This window comes from Gymnoscopelus braueri (genome assembly GCF_963280865.1).
Source record: "Gymnoscopelus braueri genome assembly, chromosome: 10".
Taxonomy (NCBI): Eukaryota; Metazoa; Chordata; class Actinopteri; order Myctophiformes; family Myctophidae; genus Gymnoscopelus; species Gymnoscopelus braueri.
In genome coordinates, this window is record NC_137611.1 from 5,846,268 (window position 1) to 5,866,756 (window position 20,489).

The 20,489-nt window shown below is 40.6% G+C and overlaps 1 protein-coding gene across 1 annotated transcript; it reads left to right on the top strand.

Moving 5' to 3' along the window:
* Positions 1-128: 128 nt before the first annotated feature.
* LOC308092748 (scavenger receptor cysteine-rich type 1 protein M130-like) lies at positions 129-19,107 on the top strand (the record flags this gene model as incomplete). The annotated part of the gene is made up of 12 exons (XM_080438848.1): positions 129-384; positions 1,773-2,078; positions 2,412-2,708; positions 6,039-6,359; positions 9,862-10,161; positions 14,260-14,375; positions 14,684-14,763; positions 15,712-15,790; positions 16,037-16,214; positions 17,147-17,286; positions 17,412-17,569; positions 18,336-19,107. 12 exons carry the CDS (start codon positions 129-131, stop codon positions 18,340-18,342), a joined length of 2,238 nt encoding a protein of 745 aa, XP_080294974.1. The 3' UTR covers positions 18,343-19,107.
* Positions 19,108-20,489: the final 1,382 nt, after the last annotated feature.

Below are 20,489 nucleotides of genomic sequence, written 5' to 3' on the forward strand. Positions count from 1 at the left end.
AACCTAGAAGTTTTTCTTCTAATCAAAGTAATATAACTTTATTTAACTGTTTATTCTATTGTCTGTGTACAGAGTCTGGTGATGTCACGTTGGTGGGAGGAGCCAGACACTGTGCTGGTAGAGTGTTGATGAAACATCAGGAAGAATGGAGACCAGTGGATCCTTATTCTGTCTGGAACCATACGTCATCATCTGTAGTGTGTAGACTGCTACACTGTGGCTCTGCTGTTTCTACAGAATGGAGAGATGGATGGAGAGATGGTTCTACACTTCAACCTACATGGAAGATTATATCTACCTGTGTTGGAGATGAATCTTCACTGAGGGAGTGTGGAGAAGTGGAGTCTACTACTGACTTCGGCAGTCTGGAGCTGATCTGTTCAGGTAACAAACAATCTATACTGTCTGTCTGTCTGTCTGTCTGTGTACTTGTACATGTACTTAGTTACTTTACACCACTGCTCTTTTTATCCCATTAAGTCCTGAGGCAGATTCTACAAAATGTCTTCTAGGTCAGTAGTTCTCACGCTTTGAAGATGTTTGAAAAATGTTCAAAAATAGCAGCGTGACACGCTGTGAGCTTGTATATCTGCTATTTTTAATAACCAATGCTAACATGTAAAATGACACACAGATGCTTTCCCAGTTTTAATGGGTTATCCCATTAAAACCAGGAACTCATCTGTGTGTCATTTTAAGATTTCTTTGGCTATTCAAAAGCTCATAGCGCGGCACCGAGTGCCGCGCTATGAGCTTGTAGATCTGCAATTTTTTGGGGGGGAAATCGTGAAAATGTGTGCAACTCTTTGAATATATATGTATTTTTTAAAAGGAGCATTTTTAACTCAAATCTTTACTTCTGGGGGATTCTACAAATATCTTCATTATCTTTTTGAAAAAACTTATGTTATAATCAGCTGCTTTAATATCAGTGTTGTAAAATATCACGTACAATGTTGTATAATGTTGTATAATATTATGCATAATGTACAATGTATAATATATAATATCAACTTGTTGCAATAATCAGTGGTTCTCAAACAAGGACCCCCAAAATTATATATTTTTGGCCGCGGACCCCCATCTCAAAATATGTTGTTCCAGGGACCCCCCAGCGGCAAAGATCTGAGTTAAACATGTTCGCTTTAAAAAAAGATATACTGTATATTTTGTCATAAATAGCAGATCTACAAGCTCATAGCGCGGCACTCGGTGCCGCCCCATGAGCTTGTAGATCTGCTATTTTTGAATAGCCAAAGAATAAGATAATGGTTTAAAGTGACACAGATGCGTTCCGGTTTTAATGGTGTAACCCACTAAGACCAGGAACACACATATATATATATATATATATATATATATATATATATATATATATATATATATATATATATATATATATATATAGTAATTGTATTACTTTAAATAAGCACATTTTCTGAAATCCTGCCTAGTCTACCCTCTTTCTGTCTGTCTATCTTTCCCTGTGTCTCTCTGTCTCTCTGTCTGTCTGTCCTCAGATACTACATTGTAAAATTAGCAGACATTGTGAAAATAGCAGATCTAGCAGAATAGCAGATCTACAAGCTCACAACGCGAGGCGTTGTGAGCTTGTAGATCTCGTTTGCCTCTTTTATATTATTTGACAGTTTGGTCAATGTTTGACCACTCTGTGTCTCTCTCTCTCTCTCTCTCTCTCTCTCTCTCTCTCTCTCTCTCTCTCTCTCTCTCTCTCTCTCTCTCTCTCTCTCTCTCTCTCTCTCTCTCTCCAGAGTCTGTAAGGTTGGTGAATGGGACTAGTTCATGTTCAGGCAGAGTGGAGGTGAAGTCTAATAAGTCGTGGGTCTCAGTGTGTGAAGGTGACTTTGACCAGCAGGATGCAGAGGTGGTCTGTAGGGAGCTTGGCTGTGAGGCTCCTTCAGTCCTCCAGGGGGCGTTCTATGGAGAAGTGAAGGCTCCACTGTGGACCAAAGAGTTCCAGTGTGAAGGCAACGAGTCTGTTCTCCTGGACTGTAGAACCTCAGACTCAACTAAAAACACCTGCTCACCTGACAAGACTGTTGGACTCACCTGCTCAGGTAAAAGACAAACTACACTTTAGCTTTGATTATTAGTTTACAGTCAAAGTAATATTACTTTTTTAACCACTTCAAACCTATTTTTAGTTCACTGTAGTCCCAAGGGCTCTATGCTAGGCCCACTCCCGTTTTCACTGTAAAATAGGCATAGCCGCTCGGTGCCGCGCTATGAGCTTGTAGATCTGCTATTTTTGAATAGCCAAATAAATCCTAAAATGACACAAATTATGCTTTCCCGGTCTTAATGGGTTAAAACCTACATTTAGTTCAGGGCTCTATACTAGGCCCACTCCCTTCTTAATGCATATTCTATTGTCTGTCTATTGTGTACAGAGCGTGATGATGTCAGGTTGGTGGGAGGAGCCAGTCACTGTGCTGGTAGAGTGGAGATGAAACACCAGGAAAAATGGAGACCATTGCATCCTGGTGGCTGGAACCATAAGTCATCATCTGCAGTGTGTAGACTGCTACACTGTGGCTCTGCTGTTTCTACAGAACAGAGAGATGGTTCTACACGTCAACCTACATGGTCCGTTACATCTGCCTGTGATGAAGATGACTCTTCACTGAGGGAGTGTGGAACAATTCTGTCTGGTACTTTCTCCTCCAGTCTGGAGCTGATCTGTTCAGGTAACAAACAATGACTTCAACAATGACACTAATCTATACTGTGTGTGTGTGTGTGTGTGTGTGTGTGTGTGTGTGTGTGTGTGTGTGTGTGTGTGTGTGTGTGTGTGTGTGTGTGTGTGTGTGTGTGTGTCTCTCTCTGTGTGTGTCTCTGTCTGTTTTATTTTCTGTCTGTCTCTCTATGTGTGTCTGTCTGTCTGTCTCTATCTCTCCATATTTTTCATGTGTTGTTGGAATTCCAGGGTTTTACTTTTTAAACCAAACAAAGATGAACTCAGACCCTGGATATTCCACATGGAGACTTTGACATTCAAAATGTCAAAGTTCTAATGACAATTTAACAAAAATATAAACTTGAGGTATACGGTATATAAACATATGCCCGCAAACACATACATACCTTACCTATATATACACATAACTATATACATACAGTATACCTTCATACACACGTACATATACCTTAGGCCTATACATATACTTTATACATACCTACATACATACATATACATACAAATAGACACACACACACACACACACACACACACACACACACACACACACACACACACACACACACACACACACACACACACACACACACACACACACTGCTATGAGGCTGAGAAGTTGTCTGATCTCCCCGAGGTCAGTGCTGCTGCTGCTGCTATGAGTGCCTTTAACCCATTAAGACCTGAGGCGATTCTTTAAAAAAAAAATCTAAATCCTAACAGTTTTTTGAAAAAAATAAAAAATATATTTTTTCGCGATTTTTCAAAAATAGCAGATCTGCAAGCTCGTAGCGCGGCACTCGGTGCCGCGCTACGAGCTTGTAGATCTGCTATTTTTGAATAGCCAAAGAAATCTAAAGTGACACAGATGCGTTCCAGGTATTAATGGGTTAAGTGCTGCAGCGTAGCTCTGCTGCTGTGGTCCTGTGCTCTGGGTGAGTGGTGCTGGTAGGGTATCGTCCAGTCTCTGTTGGCTGGGTCCAGAGTCAAGGTGTTGCAGTGCAGGTCTCTAGGCTGGTGGTGGGGATGCTGTGCTGTGGGGTCTCTTCGGTGGTGGAGGAGGGTAGGGTCTGCTGGCATGGCCTCCACAAGGTGGTGGAGGAGGTCTGCTGGCATGGCCTCCAAAAAGGTCCTCTGCTGTTCTTGTGAGGGCTGCTGCCTGTGGCTGCGATCGAGGGCCACGTCTTTCAGGGTTTTTTGCAAATACCCTGAACCATTTCCTTGTGAAGGTGGACGTGGTCTTGCAGCTCATACACTGTTAGGGCGTGGTGATGAGCCAGGTGGACATTTGGCATGTGGGTGATTTCTGCATTGATCCTCTGAATGGTCATGGGATGGAGGTCTGTCCTCGGCAGGAGGGTTGACAGTGTTATCCTGCTGTTAGGGAAGGTTTTTGAGGCTTTTTGGGCCACCCCTCTTAACTGACTCGGCCACTCTCTCTTGCTGTGCCCTCAAGCTATTGGTGCCAGTGTGTATAATGATATTCCTGGGATCACCTAGGCTGGATTCAGTCAACAGCTGCATGGCATCATCTGTCTTAGCACACCAAATCTTAGCAACTTTACGGCCCGGAAATAGTTACTGCTCAAACTGATTCGGCTACTCCTCGGATTGGGGCCCATGACCCACCTTTCTCCCACCCATTTTGCCAGCCTAGGCTGGCTTAGGGTGGAAGACAGGGTTAAACAACAAAAAATGGGACTGGCCTTCAAAATTGTAAATGAAAATTTGCCCGATATGCCCCCTATTCCCGCATATCTGAGTAAATACCTCCAAAAGGTTAGCGACACCCACAGTCACAATACCAGAGGGAGCGTTAACAACAATTTGGTACCACCCACCCATAAAACAAACATGGGCAAATTCTCCTTCTACAGCACTGCCACCCAGGATTGGAATAGTCTAACTCCATCCCTCAAAAAATGCAGTTCGCTGGGCTCATTTAAAAGAGCCTTAAAAAAATCACCTTTCAGGAGGCCAAAAGAGGAGGTAGTACCATTTTCCCGTTAGACAGCAGACCCTCCCCCCCCCGCCTGTTCTTGTACATATTTTTTCCCCTTTTTTTATTTTTTTTGTTGTACATAGTGTTATTTTTTTTGCTGTTTTTTTTTGTAATGATATTTGAACTGTGTTGCCACTATATATGTCTATGAATTGAATACCAAGGCCCTCATTGGAAACAAGTCTGCAAGTACTTTTATGAACGGACCTGTTAGACAAAGTATTTTAAATGCTGTTTTACATTTTTTGCCTAATAAAATATATATATATTTTTTTGCGGTTTTGGGCGGATATTTCCGAGTTTTTGGTGGTTATTTGCGGTTATTTCTTTTTATAACTCTTAATAAATGTGATTCTGTTCATTAAAAAAAAATAAAACCGCTCGCACCACCCTTGCGACGGCCCTGTGTGGGGGTTTCTCAGTCTATGCCAGGGCTTTGATAACGTTAAAGTCCATCTGGAAACTTGTGAGAATAGCCTTGTTGCCTTGGAACATTATGATTCCGGTGTGGTAGACGTTGACAGTGAGGGTTGTGTTGCTACTGTCTCCATTCTCATGTACAGTGATCTGTCTACCATTACAGATTCCTTCCTTTTTATAGAATTTGTAGTGTTTGCAGATTGCTGTGTGCCAACTATTAGTGCAGTCAGTGTACAGCAGCAGGTTATTTATGACTTTAATGTCTTGGATCTGGGCATAGTCTGCTGTTAGTCTTCAGGATTAGTCTTTAAAAGTTGATGTTTGTGTGCCTTTTTGGCTGCTGCACCTTTCACCTCCTTGGGGTAGGAGAGAAGGGGCAGGAGGAGCTGCTGCTCTCCGCCCTCCCCCCTCCCTACAGCAGAAAGTGGATCCATTTTACACAACTGTCAAAGTTAGCTTAGCAGTAGCCCTTATCAGTAGCTAGTTAGCAGTTAGCTTAGCAGTAGCTCTGCAGTATTTAATGTTTCATAAACAAGATAATTCCACTTTTCCTCACTTGGAGTAGTTGTTGTTTTGTTGTAGTTGTTTAGTTGTTCTTTGTGTCTTAGTTCTCCTGTTTTCCAACCTGCCTCTTCTGTTAGCTTGATCCAGCTAACTGTTGTTGTTGTTGGCTAGCAGACAGTAGTTCTTTTGGAGAATAAAAATGCTGTTTTAGCATTAAATGTTTACTTTCAAAAGTTCAGGTTCTTCTCTGTGTTTGTTGAGTTGTTTTAGGAAAATGTTAGTAGTTTTCTCTTGTTTAAAAACAAATAGATCTGACCATTAATTTCAGTTATTTCAGGAGCTCAAGTGGTACATGACTCCATGTCTCTCTCTCTCTCTCTCTCTCTCTCTCTCCAGAGTCTGTAAGGTTGGTGAATGGGACTAGTATTGGGGACTCAGTGGACTCATGTTCAGGCAGAGTGGAGGTGAAGTTTAATCAGTCGTGGGTCTCAGTGTGTGAAGGTGACTTTGACCAGCAGGATGCAGAGGTGGTCTGTAGGGAGCTTGGCTGTGGTGCTCCTTCAGTCCTCCAGGGGGCGCTCTATGGAGAAGTGAAGGCTCCAATGTGGACCAAAGAGTTCCAGTGTGAAGGCAACGAGTCTGTTCTCCTGGACTGTAGAACCTCAGACTCAACTAGAAACACCTGCTCACCTGACAAGACTGTTGGACTCACCTGCGGTAAAAGACAAACTACACTTTAGCTTTGATTATTAGTTTACAGTCAAAGTAATATTACTGTTTTAACCACTTAACCCTTTAACCCTGCAAGACCCGGATATATTTCTACTTGCAAACAAAATTATTCAGCCTTTCAGATGGTGTTGTAGGAGTACTTTGGAGAGGAAAATAGTGTTTAAAAAAAATGTTTTCATAAGGTTTTATTGAAATGTAATATTACAACATTTGGTTATTCACTGTCAGAATTGATTGATTGATTGACATTTTTATTAGGCAAAAGAATGTAAAACAGCTACATTTATAATACTTTTGTCTAAAAGGTCCGACCAAAAAAGTCCTTGCGGACTTGTTTCCGTTGGGGTCCGAATAACATGGCAAATGTCTATATACTTCACTAAAACAACTTAAGGGTTTATTTATATGGTTATGGTTTATTATTTGGCCTCAGAACAGTATACATTATGAATAATATTTGGCTTCAGAACAGTATACATTATGAATAATAATCAATAAGCCATATTTTTAAGAATTGTGATTTTATTAAAAGAACAACAAAATGAGTCCAAGTCTGTACTCTCTCCATTCAGTACAATATCCAACACCTCCCTTGCAGTGAAGCGAGGCTCTCTCCTTGCTTGTGGCATTCTGAAATTAAAATAAAGACTAGACCCTGCTATGAGTCTAGGGCACAGGGAGTAACAAAACACGGTGGTATAGTGCAAAGAAAGTGATTTATTTACATTAGGTGATTTGACAAGATAATGGATGTTTCAGAAAGGACCAAGACATAGGGAGGCAGGGCAGTGCCAGTGATTACAAAAAAAACTTCTAAACTAACTCAGAGTATTAAAGCTTACCTAACTAATCTAATACAGAAAATAAGGGAATAACCCAAAACAAACCTAACTTAACTTACTATACTAAATAAACTAACAAAATACAGAATTGGCACATACCCTCTTACTAGTGTTTTCTAGACAGCATATAGGTACCCTACATGTGTGCAGAATGTAGCCTCCCCAATCTTACCTTGCCTACCCTTGTCATAAAGGTGGCTGGAGAGCCACGGACCAATGGACTGGACCGAGAACTGGATGCCATCAGCCAATCATAGGTCGGGAATGGCACACTAGATTTACATAGAACAGGACACAGTCAGTTGCCTGGCATGAAACACTAAACTTGCATAGGACAGGACATTACATACAGTACATACCATGGGATGTAACACTATTGTTCTTTGCTTATCCTCACAAAGGGAGTGATGATGGTGCTTAGCCTAACAAAGGGATTGAGGATGGTCGTAAGTGGTCAATCCCCAACACCGATCACATGAACAATGATAAGAGAGTCCAAACTGATATAGCCTACACTATATATATATAGTGTAGGCTATATATATGTATATATATATACTATATATATGTATATGTATATGTATATGTATATGTATATGTATATGTATATGTATATGTATATGTATATAGTTATGCAATGTGGGGAAAATACACATATAACTGTATAAATGTATTGTGAAAACTATAAGACTCCACTTAGCCAGGTGAACAGGTGGTATTACTATTTGCTACCACACTGACCCAATGTTGTAAAAATACAACAACCATAAAGCATGCTCTAATTTACATTTGGGGGATATCTTTTACAATAATAACATATGTACATGTTCTAGACATTCTAAGGGCAGGTACACACTGCAGGATATTTGGTCCGATTATGTTGTCGGGGACCTTTTTTGGTGCTCGCCGACAAAACCTCCCGATCTGACGCAGATCGGCCTTTGATCGCCGAGATAATGCTCGCTGTGTGTGAAAGGCTCTGCAAGAGGACCTGGCCGCTATCATTGCGCTCTGCGATGGCTTCCCGACCGTTTCTAAATATCTAGCTGGTTAGATATTCAGCTCTGTCGCAGACTGGAATTCAGACAATATCATAGAGTATGAAAGGAGCTGAGACCACTCTGCGAGCAGATGCACGCCACAGCCAATGAGAGCACATTACAGCAGCCACCGTGGCTAGGAGAGGATCACTGGACCTGACCAAACAGCAAACCTCCCCCGCAATATTACCGTCCAGTCATGTTTTAAGTTAAACATTATAAAACTGAATGAGAGAGAGAGAGAGTGTGTGAGCTGTGTGTATTGTGTGTGTGTGTGTGTGTGTGTGTGTGTGTGTGTGTGTGTGTGTGTGTGTGTGTGTGTGTGTGTGTGTGTGTGTGTGTGTGTGTGTGTGTGTGTGTGTGTGTGTGTGTGTGTGTGTAATATGTGTGCGTGAGCAGCGTGTCTGTCACTGTCTAGCCTCGGGAACCCGTGCCTTTTTTTTTTGTGCCAGATTTTGCGAGAGAAATAAGCAACCAGATCATTGAAAACAAGCCCAACAAAAGCGACTATAGGGCAGGCCACATGAGCACTTTAACCCTATATTCAAATACATTGCATATTTTAAAATAGCCGATCTACAAGCTCACAACGCATTGCAGTTATTTTCAATGAAATATCTTGAAAAAATGAGAAAATTGTGGAATATTTTCCAAATCCACACAGATCAGGTCTAGAGAGAGAGAGAGAGAGAGAGAGATGCAAATATCACGGGAGGTGTCGGTTAAAATGAATTGGCATAAAAACAATGGAATGTATTGGATGGATCTGGATGCATCCTAGTGAACTATCCTACAGTGTGTGATCCCTTGTCGGCGACCAATCTATAGTGTGAAAACCACAACGATATATGACAGCCGATTTCAAGAAACAGACTCCTGTAGTGTGTAATGCTTAACGATCAGATGATTCCCCGACCACTTTAAAAGTCCTACAGTGTGTACCTGCCCTAATGATCACCCCAAAAAATATTACAGACATTTTACTAGCTTTTTTTGTGAGAAATCCTGTCCAGCAAAAAATAGATTTTTCTTCCTTCAATGATTTTCAAGTTGTGACGTTTCCTGCCTCTGTGGGGGGGTATTTATATGCAAATATCCTGGCCAACGACATTGCAAGACTAAACAATAGGATCCAATGATGATGTTTAGGTGAAGAAATAACAGGAAAACAACATACGACATGCGTTTAAAAAAAACTGAATTAGAAGACATTTGTACAAAAACATATACAAAAATATATATACAAAGATGTGCACACATTTTCCACGATTAAAAGAAAATAAAGCAGATCTACAAGCTCATGGGCACTCTTTGCCACGCTATGAGCTTGTAGATCTGCTATTTTTGAATAGCCAAAGAAATCTTAAAATGACACAAATGATGCTTTCCCGGTCTTAACGGGTTAAAACCTACATTTAGTTCACTGTATTCCCCAGGGCTCTATACTAGGCCCACTCCCGTTTTCACTCTAAAATAGCAGATCTACAAGCTTGTATTGTGACGAGTTGTGAGCTTACAGATCATCTAATTTAGCAGACAGTTAACACTAGAATAGGGACACTACAGTTCTTAATGCTTATTCTATTGTCTGTCTATTGTGTACAGAGCCTGCTGATGTCAGGTTGGTGGGAGGAGCCAGTCACTGTGCTGGTAGACTGGAGATGAAACACCAGGAAGAATGGAGACCATTGGATCCTGTTGACTGGAACCATGAGTCATCATCTTATGTAGTGTGTAGACTGCTGGAGTGTGGCTCTGCTGTTTCTACAGAACAGAGAGATGGTTCTACAGATCAACCTACATGGTTGATTAGATCTACCTGTGTTGGAGATGAATCTTCACTGAGGGAGTGTGGAGCAGTGACGTCTAGTACTTCCTCCTCCAGTCTGGAGCTGATCTGTTCAGGTAACAAACAATGACTTCAACAATGACACTAATCTATACTGTCTGTCTGTCCGTCTGTCTGTCTGTCTGTCTGTCACAATACTGTCACAATACGCCAGCTTGTAGATCGGATATTTTCAAATGTCTGATCCCTTCCCATGTATATAGAGCTGAAGTGGGTAACTCTTTCAAAATCTACACAGTAACTCAAGTTTTTAAATAATTCTAGTCGAGTAAAAGTAAAATATTTGCCTCTGAGATGTAGTGAGTAGAAGTAAAAGTACAGAAAATTGGAAATGTTGAGTAACTAACTCAAAATTGTACTTAACACATCGGGTGCCAAACACGGTCTGAACCGTGTTTGCGCAGTGTAGCGGTCCGGTGCCGAACACGGTCCAGACCGTGAAATATGTCTTTTTGTTTTTTTCGTTTTTCTCCACACGGGCGGGGCTAGAGCAGCTCTGGGAGTACCCATTGTGATCTTGAGAAGGATAGGCCAGATAGATCACCGGAAAAACAAAAACATGGCTGCCATCCACTTCCTGTCTATTTCCTTCTTTAAAACACCTATATCTCCGAATCTGTTTCCGGTGGGGAAAACCGGTCATGCGCGATGCGCGATCCCCCCCCATTGTAACTCGCGAGTGAAATGTTATCGTTCCAGGTTGTAGCCAGGGTCATCGCGCAACATGAATGGATGTTTTTTTTTACATGGATTTGCTCCTCGTGGAGTCTAGAGCTTTAAACAGCAAAGCGCAGTCAATGGGGAGAATGCTGGCACCCAACGTAAGTTGTTATGAAAAAATGCTGGCACCCAATGTGTTAAGTAGCTGCCTTTACTTGAGTAAATGTACTTAGTTACTTTACACCACTGCTCTTTTTAATTAAGACCAGGGACTCATCTGTGTGTCATTTTAAGATTTCGATTCAAAAATAGCAGATCTACAAGCTCATAGCGCGGCACAGAGTGCTTGTAGATGTTGTTGTACTTGTGAGCTTGTAGATCTGCATTTGTTTTTGAAAAATCTTGGAAAATGTGTTAAATCTTTGTATATATATATATATATATATATATATATATATATATATATATATATATATATATATATATATATATATATATATATATTATTGTTTTTACAAATGTCTTCTAAATCTGTTTTTTTTAAACGTATGTTAGTTCACTGTATTCCCCAGGGCTCTATAATATAATATAGAATAATAGTATGTGCTCAAACATTTTCATGTCAAGGACCCCCAAAATTATTATGCATTTGGCCACGGACCCCCATCTCAAAATATTTTATTCCAGGGACCCCCCAGAAGTAAATATGAGTAAAAAATGGCTTTAAAAATGTGAGCGGGTACAGTGCTTTAGGCAGCAAGGGGGCATTTTTCATTTTATTACAGATTGTTGAAGTACAGAATATAAGCTTTCATATGATGTATCATTCATTGAAATTGGAACACATTTGAAGAAGATGTGATCATTTGAATCTTGTCATCTTTAATAGTCTAAACTGAGATAATCCCTTGTAAAGAATTTCCACTTTCTAGCACCTCTCAGCTCCAGGTAATGGGCGTGAACAATGGGTAATTTATTCAACCTAGCCACTCCTCTAACCACTCCCCCATTTTCGGATTTTTACTGTGGAAAGCAACTAAGTACATTTACTCAAGTACTGTACTTAAGTACATTTTTTAGGTATTTTATACATAGGCTATTTGAAAATAGCCGCTCTACAAGCTCACAATGCGCATTGCAACGTGTTGTGAGCTTGTAGATCAGCTATTTTCAAACATTTGAGTACTTTTACTTTAGGTACTTTAAGTATATTTTGATGCCAATACTTTTGTACTTTTACTTTGCTTGAACGTAACATTTTGAGCACAGGCCTTTTACTTTCTATATTGTGGTGTTGCTACCACCAAGTGCTTCTTCCACCACAAAATTTGACCCACTGGTAGTCGACTATAGTCGAGGTTTACCTACTAATGATAAAGACACGCACAAGCTAGGTCCTGGATTAACTCCAACCTGGTGTTTGCACTCTCCATTTACAACCCGTACATCTACAGAAACGTTCAGATTTCAAATATAAAGTCCTTACCTCATGACAACGGATGTTACCATTCACTTCGGGTGGGTCTAAGTACCCGTATCTTCCATATTGTTCAATAAAAAGCATTTTAATCCGATCGGCGGCCATTTTCTCATAGAGTTATAACGTATCAGGAGTGCAATACCCCCCCCAACCGATACGGCCGCGTAGTTGAAAAAAAAAACGGAGATGGCCATCAATCGGATCAAAATGCTTTTTATTTAACAATACAGAAGATAAGGGTACTTATGAGGGCCCGTACATAATTATAACACCCGTGGTCATGAGATAAGAACTTTATATTTGAAATCTGAACGTTTATGTAGATGTACGAGTTGTAAATGGAGAAATGCAAACACCAGGTGTACGTTCTGCCATGACGCTTGGCGACGAGCTAACAATGCTAAAGCTCCTAGCCTCGTTACTCCACTGTTGTTTTGGCCACATCTTCAGTATTTACTCCACTGCGCCCTCTACAGATCTGGACAATTTGAACTTACCATTAACCAAATCTGTAGAGGGCACTGTGGAGTAAATAAAAATAATTTCCGTCTTGCGGACATTTTCTGCCCAAAAAGTGTATTTTACAGAGTAGCTGGGGTGCTGAGAGGCTTCCCACCTCCGAGAATAGACTTTCAACAACACAAAACAGCCTTTGTTTCAGTGAGTAGCGAAATGGTTTTGTTTATTTTCACTACTCTTGAGTCTTCCAGGGCGTTAGAGGGAACTCACTAACGCTCTGGACCAGGGTCCACCGTGGTGAAGTTAGTTTCAGCCTCAGGTTGAATATTCACCCGGTGGATATTACTCCAGTAAAGTAAAATACCTCAAAATTGTACTTAAGTACAGTACTTGAGTAAATGTACTTAGTAACTTTACACCACCACAGAGAGGAGCGAAACTGATGGGCGGGGATTAGGCTTGTAACCGGAGTACAATGTTAATATGGAAAAAAACGAAAATCAGCCAAAAAAAAAAAAAAGTTATTTTGCTTAGTTTCTACCGTTTCTCATCTCGCGAGTTGATGCCCGAAACACCAGGCCTGCTCACAAATATATATATATATATTCAAAGATTTGCACACATTTTCAAGATAAAAAAAAATAGCAAATCTACAAGCTCGTAGCACTACGATTCTGCAATCTGTAGTGGGGATTCTACAGAATGTCTTCTAAATCCTAAAAGGTTTTTGAAAAAACTTATGTTGCTATAATCAGTGGTTCTCAAACTGTTTCATGTCAAGGACCCCCAAAATTGGCCGCGGACCCCCATGTGAAAATATGTTGTTCCAGGGACCCCCCAGAAGCACATATTTGAGTTAAAAATGTTCGCTTTAAAAATATATATATTCAAAGATTTGCAAAAATGTTCACGATTATTCGAAAATAGCAGATCTACTTGTAGCTCTGCTATTTTTTGAATAGCCAAAGTATAAGATAATAAATAATGGTTAAAGTGGTTAAAATGTAAAATGACACAGATGCTTTCCCGGTCTTAATGGGTTAATATGGCTCCAGAATGTAATAGATCTTTTTTGTACATTTATAAATAAAGGATATTGGTCTAATTCAGCCTGCATGCAGAGTTTGAGCTTTTTCTTTGAACCCGGATCATAGTTTTGCAGAACTCTGTATGCAGGATCTCAACTGAAAGTAATATAATATATTACTTTCAGTTAAAGTTAAAAAAGTAAAAAAAAAAAAAAAAAAAAACTTTTTCTTAAAACTCACATTATGAGTTTTAAGAAAAAGTTAAAATTGTATTTTTTTCACACAAGAAGTAACCCTAACCCTAACCCTTTCTTTAACCTCACCCCCCCTTTCTTTAACCTCACCCCCCTTTCTTTAACCTCACCCCCCCCCTTTCTTTAACCTCACCCCCCTTTCTTTAACCTCACCTCCCTTTCTTTAACCTCACCCCCCTTTCTTTAACCTCAACCCCCCCTTTCTTTAACCTCACCCCCCTTTCTTTAACCTCACCCCCCCTTTCTTTAACCTCACCCCCCTTTGTCCTTCAGACTGTGGTGTTCCTGACATCAAACCAGTGGTCAGTGGATGTCCCCGTGATGGATTAGGTATCATCAACGGTGAGGATGCTAAACCTCACTCCTGGCCCTGGCAGGTGTCCCTGCAGGTACATATATACAACATCACTCTCTGTGTCATCATCCACCTGTCTATCTACTGTGTTACTTTCATTCATTCAATAATGAAGTGGGAAACGCCTATGGTATATTTTCTTTACTATGACACGTGTTCAACTGTAATGGTAAACATACGTCCACTCAGGGTGAAGTATAGACTTTTTATTGAGGGAGATCGGAGCATAAAAACAAGCAAGCATCAGCATGGCGTCTTAGGCCTCCTGGCCTATAGGCTTAATTAATCAATCACAAGTTAGATCAATCATACTGTTGCTAATAAAAAACTATTTGAATTCAGAACAGCACCGGTTTTCATTTCTGTGGTGGATCACTGATCAAGGAGGATTGGGTTGTGACTGCTGCCCACTGCGATGTCAGGTATAGTAGTCAAGCTACTATAATGTCTCTCTCTCTACTGAATATAGTATAATCTATCATACATACAGTAGGCTATACAGCAGGACTGTGAAAACCATTTTAGGTCAGGGGTCTATTGTGAAGAAAACCCAGACCGGATCTTCAAATAGTAAAATCAACAGGAAGTTAACATTTTTATCAAAAAAAAAAAAACAGTAGTGTGTTTGGTGATGTTCTATATTGTCTGAATCAACTTTGTTTGTGTTCGTTTATGTGCTAAAAGAGTGACTTTGAGATCTGTTTCAGCATACAATGTAAGTCAATGAGGAGCATATTTTGAACGATCAATTTGTAATCAATGGAGCAATTATTTTTGATTTCTTGTCCATCTTTGGAGTTCCATCATGGCAAGGTAACTACACAACCCAAACCTCTACCAAAGTGGTCTTGCCCTTTAAGAAGATAACATAGCAAGCATTACTTGTTCATTTTTAGGGGACCAAGCACGTAGTGACTGTGTAGTCACCGTATTGTATACACAACTTTGCAGTATGGTAGAATGCCAATCACTGCTGGGAAAAAAAACACCTTACTCCAATTGGTCAAAGGGGGTGCTAGAGCAATCGATTGAAAATCTAAACTTTGAAGAGGCATAGCCTATGTCATGTTTGACCTACAGCCATGAAACATGCTTACACATATACCTCTACTCATGAGGAACACATCTGTCACTGTGACCCATAAGCTCCGCCCTTACACTTTCCAGCATGTTCAGTAGTTTGAAAAACATGTACATCTTTACTCCTGGGATTTTTTTATTACATCTAAACTTAAGCCTGTGTGACCCAATCAGAGCTCAGTTAAAATAGGCCTACTTTATTTATAAATCAGGTATTACTCTTTCTCACCTCTCTGAGTTAAGCAGCCCCAACCACCTTTTTTAAATTATTTATGTGTAAACCTTTTCAGTGCATCTGAACATGAAGTAGTCCTGGGCCTGCACGACCTCACAGACACAAACCTCACCCATGTCAGGAGCATTGGAGAGGTAGGTGCTCTGTGTTGTAATATATGTATAATAGGGATGCAACATCATGCAACATGTACACAGTCCTCTCCATTTTTTCCCCCCTCTTTTTTGGGGGGACATTTGTTTTATGTTCCTGACTCCAGATTGGAAAATGTGGTTAAAGGCAGGCATTCAATCAACAAGCTACATGTTTTTGTTTTGTTTGTTTGATGTTTTCCTTAATTTTTTTAATACATCTCCTAACAGTTTAAATGTCACTGATAGGTCTTCAAGCACCCCAAATACAACCCCAACACTTCTGACTATGACATCACACTGATCAAGCTGCAAAGCCCGGCCCAGATGAGCGGTCATGTGTCCCCTGTGTGTCTGGCTGACACTGACAACTTCCCCCCTGGCACGGAGTGTGTGACCACTGGCTGGGGCTGGACCCGCAACCACAGTGAGTGAATGACAGGAAACACACTCTTTCCATTCATCAGCCACGGTGACTGGACTATTTCACCAATCACTCCAATGATTTAGAATAGAGTAGGATGTCAGTGGGCTAACGCTGAGCAAACTAATATAGCAGACTAACAACATTCACAGTAGGATCAATCAACAATTGTCAATCATTATTGTCAGTTTGAAACATCTTGAGAATGTAACTGTAAATACTGCAAAGCTTCCAGACGATGTAATACAAAAATAACAATGTTGGGGCTACTACATGTCTTTGGTCATCACCTTAAAATGTTCTTACAAACATCAAATGCTCTCTTCTCAAAAAGAATAATGACATGACAGCCACTAACTATTTAAAGACAATGTGCCATTCTCAGTGGCACAAAAAATCCTGAAGAGGGCGTCAACAAGGGTCATTTGGAGTGGCAGACATCTTGGTGGGGGATAAACAGGTTGACTTAACATTGACCCCATAGAAACCTAGATACCTCATTGGCCTCTGCAGTTCATTGTAGCGACTGGTATCTCAATACAAGGCTCTTCCGCAGGGCTGTTTGGCTACTGACCAATCACATCACGTTAACTACTGGCCAATCACAGCGCGTCTAACTGACTAGTTGCTGCGCGGCTGCCTCTTAAGAAAATACCCGCCCCACCTGCCTCTGATTGGCCTACCGAACGCACACGGAAGTTTCCAGCTTGCCCTGCTGAAGCGGAAGAAAGTGGAAGGCTAGCCCTGCGGAACAAGGATGCGCGCCCGAGATACGAACGCTTCAGAGCGCAGAACGCTTCAGAGCCGACCTTTATATGTCTATGATTGACCCCACCAGTATGTCTGCAGCTACTATGCCACGCCCCCCGTGGTTATGACACGTTGTCAAGCACTATAGTACAAACCTAACATTTGCCTGCTGTGTATTTTTCCAGGTAATGAGAAACCTGACAAACTCCAGCAGGCTTGTCTGCCCCTCTTCACCAACGATGACCGCCAGAGATGCTTCCGCAACCAATTCAACATCACCAGTCAGATGATCTGTGCTGCAGCCTCTGGAGCTGGAACCTGCAAGGTTGAAGATTCATCCTTGCACTTAAACAGTTTACTTAGACACGCACTTAAACAAAAAAGAAAGGAAAGCATCGAGATGACATTTAGACATGAAACACATTAAAACACAACTGCTTGTTGTTTCAGGGTGACTCTGGAGGCCCCCTGGTGTGTAAGAATGGAACGGAGCCCTGGATCCTGGTTGGTGTGACCTCCTGGGACGTGAAAGGCGTTCACAGCAAGCCTGCTGGTTTCGCCCGCATCACTGCACTGCGAACCTGGATGGACCAGACCATGGCTGACAAGTAAACTGTAAACAGCTGTTACTTTAGCTGTCATCTTCACCATCAATAATAATCAATAAATACAAATGCCTGGGTCCTTGATGTGGAAACTGTTTGTAGTGATGAAATGCAATACATTTTAGAACATCTTATGATCACATGACCAAAATAGGGATGCCAGTTTGAAAGTGTTTAAATTCACATTATGTTATCTAATCAAGAAGATTATATAACAAACCAACCTGGATCATAAGAGTCAAAGTCTCCTTATGTAGGCTACTCTATACTAATAAATACATATTTTATTTAATTTTATTTTGGTAAAAGAAATACGAGTAAACACAATATGACTTAAAACTAGGATATACACAAGCGTAATAAAACACAAATAGTCAAATAAATTACATAGCACCAATACATCACATATACTGCATTCATAGAATGTCTACTATAGAAACCATTAGATGGTGTTTTCTTTCACGTAATAAAGTTTCTCTAGTCTAAAGGACCGTTAGAGCTACATCAATCCAAGTTCTTTTTATTTGTTTGCTTTTGCAGTAATATAGGCAGATCATGGATTGATTTCAAACAGCAGTAATGAAGTGTTTTACCATAATGTATTGAAGTAATGAAGTGTTTTACCATAATGTATTGAAGTAATGAAGTGTTTTACCATAATATATTGAAGTAATGAAGTGTTTTACCATAAAGTAATGAAGTGTTTTACCATAATGTATTGAAGTAATGAAGTGTTTTACCATAATTCTCTGTATGTGTGTCCCTTCAGGCTGTGACCCTCCAGCATCACCATCATACCTGGTGTGTCCAGTACGTCCACATCACTGATTTGTGCGCCTGATGAACCGGACCGTCGCTGCCAACTACACTGTAAACTGATGTTACTCTAGTTGTCATCTACACCTCAAGGACCACCCCACCCCACCTCCTACAACTAATACACTGTAAACTGATGTTTAGTTGTCATCTACACCTCAAGGACCACCCCACCCCATCCCCTACAACTAATACACTGTAAACTGATGTTTAGCTGTCCTCTACACCTCAAGGACCACCCCACCCCACCTCCTTACAACTAATTGGGCAGAAACCTTGTATCTTCGTATTTCAACTTTTTATGTTTTTGTAAAAAATGTATGCCCTACTTCATCATGCAAGAGTGTCTCACAAAAGTAGTGAAAATAGCAGATCTACAAGCTCACAACGTGTCGCAGTGAGACGCATTGTGAGCTTGTAGATCGGATAGCTTCAATATTTTAAAATAATAATGAAAAAGTAACGGTTTTGCACATCCAACAAAACAAAACAAACATTTTCCAATGGATAGTCTGTAATAAGTATGCAATGGACCATCATCAATCAATAATAGGATCAATGTAAATGTCTGGGTGTATTTGTCCTTGAGGTGCACATTGTTGACAGTGGTAAATGCATATCGCTTATTGCTTGAATTATTAAATCTTTGAATTGCAGGTACTTGCGAAGTAAGTACTTTGTTACTGTAACAAAGTACTTTTTCCGAGTATCTGTACTTTACTGAGTACTTATGTTTCTGACAACTTTTTACTTTTATCCGTTACATTTTAACACAAGTATCTGTACTTTCTACTCCGTACATTTTCAAAACAGGCTCGTTACTTTAGTTTTAATGTTGCGCGCAGATCAAACAAACATATTAGCACTCTTGCGTACCAGAGCACCAGCCGACCAGCGTACATAGCTCTGTGTGTAACTCTTTGTCGAAGAAGCCACAGTGCAAGAAAGCAAAGCTGGGTGCCATTTTAGACCCCATACTGGTGCCTGAGACCTGGAGGTAAAAATCTGAGCCGAACATAAAGAAATTAGAAGTCAGTACAAGTTAGGGCTTTCACCAACTAGTCGACTAGTCGACTAGTATAACCACTAGTCGAATCTGTTGGTACTAGTCGAATAGTTGGAAGAAAAAAAAAAGAGAAAAAAATGTAATTTGTTTTAATGCCATAGTAATGGCCCATCTTACTATTATTATAATCCTCCTGACTTTATTTTTTATCAAAAGGGGGTCAAAAGTATGCCCAATAAAAGCCTATTATTGGGCAATGGGGATCCTTGGAGACGCTGCTGTGGTGCTGTGCTGCTGTGCCAGAAGCGCTTCCCTTAAAACGCCATAAAAATAAGGGCAGGAGGATAATAATAATAGTAATATAGTAGTAGGATGGCATTAAAACAATGCCCCCCTAAAAAAAAAAATTCGACTAGTCGACTACTACTTGGTCAAATGAGTCGACTAGTAAAAATCATTAGTTGTGAATGCCCTAGTACAAGTTCAACTAAATCAACTACACACTGAGTGCTAGGGGTCTGGTCTGGTCTGGGCGTTGTATTAAGAAATGTTCTGTAGCCAGTAGGCCCCCTTGATGAAGATGGTACTGTGGCTGAGTATGACCTCTCTGCTCCTTTCGTCTCTAACCATGGAGCTGCATTGTAAGTAGATCTAATCCACCACCTGCTGATGCCATGTGAGCAGGGGTGGAAGTACTCAGATATTTTAAAGTATCAAAACCTGCAAAGACATTTCAGCCCCTGCCCCTGTAACATTATCTGCACATCCCTAAAGATCAGTCACTCACTACTTCCAAGTGTAATTCCAAGACGCTGCAATTGAACATTTCTACCCCGAAAACAGACGATCTACAAGCTCACTTGTGATGATAGATGATAGATGTGTTTGCGCCCTGACGTTATTCTGTTCTTATTGACAGGCCCAAGCAAAAAAAATAAGAAGTTATTGTTTGGTGTATGCTGCAGGCAGCCTTTAGCCAATGAGGAGGCATAACCCAGCAGCAAGGACACCCAAGATATACAGTAGAGGCTGCGACCACATAGGTGCCCCTGAGTCTGAGTTTAGAATGCAGGATAGCTAGGAGCTCAGCCCGGCCCGGCC